Source organism: Sturnira hondurensis, unplaced genomic scaffold (assembly GCF_014824575.4).
Source record: "Sturnira hondurensis isolate 20B ecotype Veracruz unplaced genomic scaffold, ASM1482457v3 Scaffold0001872, whole genome shotgun sequence".
In the NCBI taxonomy this organism is placed as follows: Eukaryota; Metazoa; Chordata; class Mammalia; order Chiroptera; family Phyllostomidae; genus Sturnira; species Sturnira hondurensis.
In genome coordinates, this window is record NW_028074503.1 from 19,330,089 (window position 1) to 19,340,901 (window position 10,813).

The following is a 10,813-nucleotide window of genomic DNA, read 5'->3' on the forward strand; positions in this document are numbered from 1 at the left end:
TAATTTCAAAAGTATGTGTTGTTGGTTTTGCTGTTCCACTTAAAAAAAAAAATTATCACCCCTTTCCAACAACCACCCTTCGCTTGGTACCACAACTAAGTTCTGGCAGCTGGGAAGGGCACTTTGGGTTGACTCCTCACAAATGTGCAGAGCTCCAAAATGTATTATAGTGCACGGCCCACGTACCAAATAGACATACATTAACAGGCCATTGATTTCCCCAACCACACACTGACTGCAGTTCCTTTCGTTTTGCTCTCATGAAAATGCCGAGTGGCCCAAGATGTTGAGAGGTGACTGTGTGGTGGAATGAAGGAAATGATTGGGGAAGGGTCTTTTCAATCCCAAAGTCATCTTAAAGCACAAAAAGAGGTCAGTTTCAATTTTTGTACATGTAAAACATTTTTCTATACATTAGGCATAGTCATAAAAAGCATGTAGAAGTTGTTTTGAAAATGCATTGTCATAGAGTTTACAAACACGGAGATATCAAACACATTCTCAAAAAACCGCTNACGTACTAAATAGACATACATTAACAGGCCATTGATTTCCCCAACCACACACTGACTGCAGTTCCTTTCCTTTTGCTCTCATGAAAATGCCGAGTGGACCAAGATGTTGAGAGGTGACTGTGTGGTAGAATGAAGGAAATGATTGGGGAAGGGTCTTTTCAATCCCAAAGTCATCTTAAAGCACAAAAAGAGGTCAGTTTCAATTTTTGTACATGTAAAACATTTTTCTATACATTAGGCATAGTCATAAAAAGCATGTAGAAGTTGTTTTGAAAATGCATTGTCATAGAGTTTACAAACACGGAGATATCAAACACATTCTCAAAAAACCGCTAGCATACAGACACAAAACCTGACTCAAAATGTAAAATTTTCAGTAGACTTTATTTGCTAACTTGCATAATTAATACTTCAACTGTACCCGAGTTGCACCCATACGTCTCTAAATACTTAAAGATAGTAACATTACCTCAAGTTCATTCACAGGGCACTGCTTGACTCTAATAGGTTCTCGATGAATTTCAGGTCCCTGGCACTGGAGAAATGGTGTAAGACACAAGTCTGCCTATAAACTGTTCCATAGGAAACAGCTCAAGACAAATCAGCCGAGAAAAGTCAGTGAAACATTCTTTATTGTGCTAGTTTGGCAGCCTAAATAGATTTTGTGTGAACATATGTAAATTGTATTAGGCTTGCTGTATAACAACTTCTTACTCTTGGTTTCAGTAATTAATGCTTTCCGTCTGGCAGTGGTTAAAACTTCAGTCTTCGTGTGTTTCTTTTCGAATAGAACCTTAGTCCTTTCTGGAAAGCAACTCGATGAAGACTTAGCCGTGCCCTCTCTGTGTGCAAGAGAAGGCCTTGAGTGTACACTGGCATACTTTACACATTTCCTACGAGAAAACTGCATTTCTAACTGGATTTCTACCTGAAGTTCCTATCTTTACCCACTAGCTAGTTTGACAACTTCACAAAGGTGAATAGGGCTTCCTAAGACCACACTGACGCTTGTGATAGGCAGTAAATAATTCAAGGCCATGGTCCTTATGTGAGATTATATTTTACAACATTTGACTCACATATAACCTTAAGGGGGGAGAAAAATCATATTTCAGCCACAGTGTTCTTAACTCAGCCCTTTGATAAAATGATGACTCAGTTTGTTCACTGGCCTTTTGAAGCAAACCTAAGTTACTCCTCTGAACGACAGAATCGTATCAAGTAATTACAAAACAAAGGGTAATGACCATATACTTTTATATGTAGAACACCATTTGCACATGACATAATTAATGAAAACAAACTAGAAAACACTTCCTTATTATCTTTGGATGTAAAGAAAATGGATTTCCCCACTCAAAGAAAAAGGGATGAATTTTCATAAGACATGCTTTTCATTCCTAAATCTTAACCATCCCACTAACTTCCAGTGGCGTGCTCTGATGAGAGTGGCACCTTCCAAACCACAGCCATGATGTGGAATTGTACCACAGTGTTTGCGAAACGCTTGACCACTCTTTTTGGCATCACTGGTAACCTGCTGACGAAATTAAATATCTTATGAAAATTGATCCAATGTCTCTAGTAAAGGGGGACACTGTCAGGATACACACGGACAGTGACTTTCTGGTCTGTTCATCTGATCCATTTCTAACAACACCCACAAGAAGAAAAGGTAGCTTGCTGTCCCAAGCTCGCAACCACATATCAGAAAGAAAAAAAGAACTGTTCCTGGCCCAGTAAAACTCAGTAAGTCCCGACGCTTGGCCAGCGTGCTACCCATCACAGAGCATGTGCCACTTGGCGATTTGTCTCCTGGGGTAGTCGCAAATCTCCTTCCAGTGCTCTCCGCCCGGCCCTTCCGCCGCGGCTCCCAGCACCAAACGCCCGATGACCTCATTGCGGGATCCCCTTTCGGAATCCAGAACGAGAAATTCAACACTTATCTCTTCCAGACCCTCACAAGGAATATCAAAGACAAACAGTTCATTGAACACTGCGTTGGGGGTGCATTTCTTCACGTGAGTCTTCTTTTTGGAGATCCTCTTTTTGGCCTGGTACAGGTTCACTTTGACGTAGGGGTCTGCAAGGGTAAGCAACAGGCGTTACGGAAACGGGCCGTGGCTGGGGGGCGGGCCTTGGCATTACAGTGTCCTTAGGGATGACTGCGTGCCTACAGCATGTGATTACAAAGAAAATGAGGCAGAACGGAGCAGAAGTAGGCATAACCTCAGATTCTCTCTTGTCGGCAAATTAACTAAGAATGTATAGCATGAGAGAAAACGGTTTTAAACCAGGCCATGAGGGAGGAACTGTAATGACAAGATGAAGAGACAACATAAAGGAGAAGAAAAGAGAATATTCTAGTGACACATGCTAATTGCTAATAACTCATTCCTGTAATAGGATAGAAGAAGAAGAACAACAACAAGAACAAGAAGAAGAACAAGAACAAGAAGACAAAGGAGAAGAAAACATTGGTGAACATCTCACCTTTCTGAGTTGTGCGACTTTAGATAAGTCTTTCTAGCTCTCTGAGTTTGGGTTGCTTTTCCTATTGAACAGACATTAAGAATTTACAATGGCAATGCCCTTTTTGGCTTTAACTTTTTTATGCTTCTTTAATCGTGTACTGGGATTGCTTTCTGTTTCCTACTGTTGACCTTCCCATGTCAGTGCTAGTATGTGGACTTTAGGTTCATGCTACTTTATCACATAGTTATTTATATTATTTTGGCCTTTTTCTGATATTAGCATATAAATTAATTTTAACTCCCTAAATCTAAGCCTTTAAGACCATACCATGTCCTCAACTTCTATTATCTAATAATAATAAAATAATAATAGGTGATATTTAGTGAAATATATATTTCTAGTCCTCACACCCACCTCAATATAAGTATTATGTCCAGTTTATACAAAGTTTAAGAAACATACCCAAGCTGACTATGTTAAGAAATGGAAGGGTTAGGATTTGAACTCCGGTCATTTTAGCCCATAGGTCATGTGTTCTTTCTCATCATGCTATGCAACTGCTTTTTAAAAAAATCAGGCACAAAACCAAAAGGTAATTCTTAAAGCAGACATGAAAACCCAAAAGGAAGCATAATAAAATAATAGAAGTGTGAGGGTAGGCAGGCTCACTTAAAACACTAAAATTGCGAAAAGCTCTTCCACACCTTCACTTTATATCCACCCTGGGTCTCCTGCCATGGCCTCCCATCACGGCATTCACCACTGCCGTCTGCTGAGCCCCCTCCGGACACCGGCCCTGTACTAGCTTTGGTTTAGATCTTAACACGATGCCATGGTCTTCCTCTTGCTCATGGCATTGGGTCACGTTATTAGCCCAGGAAATGAGAAACAGGAAGACAATCACAGCCCTGGTGATTGTGACTAAAAGGCAAAGCAGAATGACGGCAGTTAACCTTTTTGCCCAGTGGCTCTCACTGACACGTGGAGCCTGAGTTTCCCAGAAGCGTTCTTACCTGAAAGTCCGGACACATCAGACTTGGGCAGGTGTCGAGCTTTCAAGACAACCACAGTGAGAGTGTTCGTGGTGGACTGATAGCAGAGAGAGATCAGCAACTCCCCCCGTCCCGAAGACTTCTAAACAAAGGAAGATGTGGTATATTTATTATTTTTTGTTTGGAAATTTGTACTTATGTTAACATTTTCAAGCGATGTAAAACTGTCGTTAGTTAAATGTAACTTTTCTACTTATTTTTATTGTAGGATGCTAAGGAATCCTAGAGTAACAAGCTTTTGTGTAGTACCGTCACCACCTAAAAACGACTGCCTGCCATCTTGTGGTGCTTTTAGGTACTACTGGGTGTTAAAATTGAAATGAGTTAGCCACACCCCTTACTAGACACGTTTTAAAGGATATTTAGAGTATAGCCTACACAGAGGTACGTTTAGCTTTTGCTTTCTAAATTAAATCTATACTTTTTGAAGTTATTAACAGTAACAAATTATCTAGTCATTTAAATGAATCTATAATAAGGCAAAACGACTCATGTTAAGTTTGACTTTATTTTAAATTCTTTAGCGCTGAGATTATTGGAAGTTGGATTCATAGCAACTGGACTTTATTCAGACCCCATCACTCTCTGGGTCCACATGGATGATGGCATTAAAATTCTCTGCAAGCAGCCCCCACCCAAAGTCCTATTTAATGTAAGGAGTGAATTAAGTATTAGAGAGAATTTAGTCGATTTTTAATGCTTTGTGTTGGGACAGTATTGCAGGATCCTTCTTTGCATGATACTTAGGTTTTATTTGTACTCTAAAGACGTTAAATAAGATTACTAATCATTCAAAGTACAAGTTTTAACTGAAAGTAACCAAGTATAACCTTGGGGCTTGATTATGACTAAGAATGGTGTCTGGACCAGAGCTCCTAAAACTTCGCTGTATATTTATACAAAAGCTGACAGTGGGTAGCTGTATGAACAAACACTTCAAGAAGAATAAGACTAGGGCACAGATAGGCATCCCACTGCCACGAAACAGCTGGGTGTCTCATACAAGCTACTTAATGTATCTGGACCTTGGCTCCCATTAATTTCAACGAAGAGGCAGAGGCAAAGATATGGTCAAAATGAGCTTGATGGTATTCTATGGAATTATACATTATAGACACAAGTTATTCTGAAATACCACAATTGGAATCGGTTGAGTTCTCTATTTAATGGGGAAAGAGGATTCAATTTGATTAACTAATGTCCTATTTTCTAATCCTCCCAGAACTACCAAAGTAGTACAACTGTGAAGGCAGAGTAACTCATTTCCTGTTATATGACACAAAGATGAACATTTATAATTCAATGTGATGTGCTGTCTCCTCCTGGAAAAGCAATTCTATGAAAAGTCAATACAACTTCCAAATCCTCAGGATAAATTGATTTAATTTTCAATTTCAGTTTCAATTTCAAATTCAATTATGCTAACTTTGTTAGCCTGAGTATAAATAAATATTTGCCTACATTTTAGTTGAGTGGCATCTTAGTCAAATTACTTGGGCTAGAAATTGACAAAAAACTAGTTATATATAATACTTAAAAATCTATAAAGGATGCCTATTTTTATATCATTAAAATATTTTAATAATCTCAGCTGTGAATTAAATTTTCTTTCATCTACTCTATTCCCCTGCTCCTATTTGATTATAATTAATAACAATTAAACACGGTAAAGATAATATCTATAAAACATCATCCTAATGAAAACCCCCTAGATGCAAAAAAGCTACATTAAAAGATTGTAAATATTTTAAGCACTACAAATGAATTACCCTGACATTTCTCTTGATAATCTCTCTGTTCATTAGCATTTTTCCATCAGACAATTCAATTCCTGCTAGAGGAAGAAGGACTTCTCCAATGATATCATCTCTTGAAAACCTGTCAAAACTCAAGATTGTGAAGTGCAAGGCCAGCTCTTGGATCTGGGTGTAGGGGATCCCGTAGAAAGTAAAGGTCTCATCAAAAGCTGGGTCCAAGGTCTTTCTCAGAACTCTGGTTTTCACTTTATGCTTCTTCTCTGGGAGGATCGTCATCTTGATATATGGGTCGGAGGTCATCGACTGCTCATCCATGGCTGGCAAGCCACGGGCTTCCTTGATGTTTACCACAAAGGCTTTCTTCTCAAAGTTGTACTCTAAGGAGAAGAAGAGGGTTCCCAGCTTCTCCTGTTTCTCTTCTGCACTGAGGGAAGTGCTAGACTTTAAGCTATCGGGGGAAACCCCTTCTCTCTCCCCTTCTGCAAAGAGCTTTGAGGTCACATTCTCCAGATCAGGGGGACTGCCAGCTTTGAGGTTTGTTTTGGGGAAATTGCCATTGAGATCTCTCTTCTCAAGGTCAAGATGCAATGAATTCTTTGACACAGCTGTTTTATTCTTTACGTCGTTTTTGTCCTCTGCTCCAAACTTCTTCTTGCTGCTCAGGTTTTCCGGGTAAATATCAACTCCCTTCAGCACGTGCACAAACTTATATGGAGGAGTCTTGTTAGACTTGGATGATTTTCTCTGGCAGCAGATCCATGCAAACAGAGAGACCGTGAAGACCAGGCCAAATGCACTGAAGATCCCCACCACCGTGGGGATTTCATCTGAAAAATCAAAAGACCAACAACATCTATTAAAGGGGCAGAGCTGGACACAGGAGCCTATGTGAAAAGCACCCTAGAACTGTTGGTTGCTTCAGGTGGCACGGACTGAATGACTTTCCAACTGTTCTGGGTCTGAGTTCTGTACACATTTCATATCACCTTTGGGGGGCGGGGGGGGGAAGCACATCCTTTGTGTGACACACAGGGAAAAATACAGGATAGTAGAAACTTCTTCATGTCAGCAGCTTCCATAAATGAAATGAAAAAGTACAGCAGGGCCTGAGTCAAGGGGGAGGGAATGCTAAATGACCCTGACCTGCCTTTGTTTTCACAGATGAGTCAATGTAGCATGATGGGTCAGTACTAATTGCATTATGTTTTCATTGACATTTGGAGACTTTCCAGAAGGATCAATGCTTACTGACTATAAAACTTTAAATGCACATTCTTCAAATACCGAGAGAGAGTCTGTATTCTTAGTTGTTCTTTATCTACCCAGGATCCAAGCAGCAAACATCTAGGGACTCAGTGATTCAGGTAATTTTAAGAAATGGTGGAACATTATCTGCCATTGTCACAGACTCATTAATAATATCCATCCAAATTATGCAATAGTGGTAAGAGATATATAGATATGGATATAGATATAGATAGATACACACAGACATATATAGAAAGTAATAATTTAAAAGAACAGGATATTAATATTGCATGACTTATAACACCAAAAACTCCTTGAACACTAACCCCAAATTCCTCAAACACTGAATTGTCTGAAGCACAAATTAATTACACTACACAGGATAAAACCAAACAATGATTCTCAATGAGTCATCATTCCTTAACAGGTAATGAGAAGAGTAATTGAGTATAGATAATTTAAAGTTCAATTTTATCCATAACTGACTTTTTCCTAGCATACTTCCACATGGCAAATGATGAACAAATTGAAATTGGCATTCTTTCCGGGAATGAGGGCACATTAAATTACACTGACATTCGGTAACATTGATTATGCATGAAGCTTATCATGTTTCTTGTGTAAGCATATTTATCCCACAGATGATTAGTAACATGTGTACAAGCAGTATTACTGTACCAGGAAACAAGGTACCAATTAGTCAATGTTTAATATAAGCAAAGTGCATATAACTAATATTATCTGCATTTAGTTCCCTGCCAGTCTATGTTTTTTCATGCCAGATACTGAAGAATAAAGTTAAAAGTCCCAGTCAGGAGAGGGTTAAGTCTTGTTTAAATAACCCATAAAGGAATAATCTTTTGTTACTCTCCTTCCTCATCCCTCCAAATCTTCTGCCTGTCTACTTCATGATCACAAACTAAACTCAAATAATTTACAGTACGCACTGGAACATTTAGAAGTGTCAAAGGAAAGCAGAAGTATCTAAGAAGATAAAAAAGAAAAATTAAACAACAATAAAATAGTCTGTTGTTTAATTATATCAAGAAGCTAAATCACAGAATGATAAAAAATAAGGCTTTTAAACCCCTAAACAGAAAAAGCAGCAAATGTTACAGAAAAAGAATGAGGCGAGAGATAAAAAAGATAATCAGCTAAACTTAGTCTCAGCTTTTCAGTTTTTCCTTCTATTCAAGTCTTTGTGGTAGGGAAAAAAAAAAAACAAACAACCCACTCCTGGACTCTCTAATAAAACAAGGCCAGGAAGCAAAAGCAAGTCATGAACTAATAAAAGCAAGAGGAACAATACAAGCCATAGAAAATGATGTGGGTTTTTTTTGTCCTAAATGGACTGATAGCTCAAGCTGGAACATATTTTTCATGAGGTACAGTTTCTGGAAATGCCTCAGTTTTAGAAAATCTCTGACTTTCAAACCAGAAATTGTGATTAACATCAAAACAATATAAACTCTATCACCCAAAGAGAAGTCCGTGATAGAAACCCATTTCTGAATATAATATCACTAATTGTCTCTACTCAATACTTATATCAATTGACAAAATATTCAACATAACACAGGAAGACTTACTACTCCCTGTGCCTTAAGTCTACTGATAAAGTCTTAAGCTTATGAAGGCAAAAATCTCAGTCATTTCACTTAGTTTAAAAACATCATGCATTTACAGATATCATTCCTTATTGGCAAACTTCTATGAAATTCTCCGTTTTTATTTTTTAATACTTCTAAAGTGAGTAAAACTCAGATCTCTTATCTTTGGAGTGTAATGAGAACCACAGTATGATTTTTTTTTTAATTTGAAGAAGTACATCTGATTTTCCTTATTAAAAGAGAAGAGTCCAAAGGTGCAAAAATGTGGGATAGGAAAAGGGAAACCGAACTGGAAAAACAGAGTGCTAATCCTAGTTTCCAGTAGCTTTCAGCTAACTGTTTGACCCGCAACACTTCCCCCCACCTCTCAGAGCTGGGCTCAGCTACCTCATTTCAAATATCCCTTTAACTCCATCTGGCATCTTAGGATTCTGCCTCTTTCGCTAACAACGTATTTCAAGGATACAATAAAAACACAGCAGAGAAAACGTCCTTGGGGTGCACTCTCTTAATAAAATATACATTCTCAAACCCCTCATATGTGAGTTGTGTTATGTACGCCAAGATCAAACCCTTATGTAACCACAGAACGTTCGGCTTTCCCTAAATTTACCTACAAATAAAAATCACCTATAAAATTAATGAAACAAACAAGCAAACGACAGACTCCTCTCCCTTCCCTTAGCGCATGCTGCAATTTACAGAGCTACTTGAACGTTTAAGGAACTTCTTGGATGTAAAATAGCCCTAGCAGAAGGCAATTGTAAGGAGAAAGATATCTAAGGACGGGCGAAACAACAGAGATAAGCCACGATTACCTGTTTATTGTTCAAATTTTCCTTTCAGAATAACTACCGAGTCGATCTATATTCAACATCCCGCGGGAGAAAAACAAAAACAAAACCAAAAAAACAACAACAAAACGCAGCCCACCCGGAGTATTCCAGGGACAACCGCAGTTATAAGTTGAGTAACTTGCTTACCAAATTCTTCCCTGCTGGTAGCGATCGGAGCCATTTTTTGCTGCGTGCTCTGTCCGAGGTGCTGAAATGAAAACTCTGGCTTGGTTCACTTGCCTAGATCTGAAGCGCCGGCTTTCCCCTGTGCTGAAAACAACGGCGCAGAGCCCAGGGGACCTGCGCCTGGAACGGGGAGGAGGCAAGGGGGGGAGGTCCACTCGCCCTCGCGCCGTGATTTGCCGCCCCTGTTCCTGTTTTGGCTCTTCTGAGCAGCTCGTCTCCAAGACTCCAGACGTGGCTGGAACCCGAATTGACGCAATCCTGACGCTACAGGGTTGAAATCAGCACCTGCCCCCCTCCTTTCCCTCCTCCAAACCTCTTCTCTCCTCTTTTTTCTTTCTTCCTCCCTTCTCTCCTGAGGATTCAACACGCACTCATCAATTATTTTAGCTGTTGGACTACTGGATATTAGCTTCGCTATTCTGTGGGGGTGACTCAGAGGCACTTGGAGATGAACCCTGAAACTCATCCTTGTCAGTTCCTAATATAAAATCTTTTCATGATCTAAATCAGTAAAAATGTGTCTGTGAGTTTTCAGAATAATGTGATTTACAGAGGCAATTTAAGGGAAGAGTAAAAGAAATCTCTGCATCAAATGACCCATGTAAAATGCAAGAATATGTTTTCTTGGTTTCTGGATTTTTCTTTCATATACTTATGTTAGAACACGATCCATTGCACATTCATCCATTTGAAATAAGATAACAGTTTTTCTATTATAATCACTTATTTTCTGATAAACTATTAGTCTAGACATTTTGCTGATGCTGCTACTCCATCTGTCTGTCTGCTCTCCTCCCCTTTAACATCTGACATTTGACCAGTTGGAGTACGTGGGAACAGATGGGAATAATCCCTTCTGTATTCAGACTCAGTCTCAGTTATGACTTTTGCATATAATAAGACTGCTCCTGGAATTACATTTCTGGTTAAAAGCTTTGGCTTCCGATAGGGTTGTGCAAAAACAGTTACAAGATCAGACCAAAATCGAAAATGACGTCAATAACTATTGGTTATTTTCAAAGGAAAACCTATTCTTTTTCCTGAACTGACGATCTTGCTAAGGTCGAGAAATTGGGAAAAAATATGGTGTCAGATTCCAATTAATGTTAATCTAAAGAGTGAGCCCTTTTAAAA

At 39.0% G+C, this 10,813-nt stretch overlaps 1 protein-coding gene across 1 annotated transcript; it reads right to left on the reverse strand.

Annotated features, from left to right (window-relative positions):
• Positions 1–733: 733 nt before the first annotated feature.
• SYT4 (synaptotagmin 4) lies at positions 734–9,920 on the reverse strand. Its single transcript, XM_037033614.1, has 4 exons — positions 9,641–9,920; positions 5,812–6,626; positions 4,004–4,124; positions 734–2,598 (listed from the first exon to the last, which is right to left on the reverse strand). Exons 1-4 carry the CDS (start codon positions 9,672–9,674, stop codon positions 2,291–2,293), a joined length of 1,278 nt encoding a protein of 425 aa, XP_036889509.1. The 5' UTR covers positions 9,675–9,920; the 3' UTR covers positions 734–2,290.
• Between the last annotated feature and the right edge of the window lie 893 nt (positions 9,921–10,813).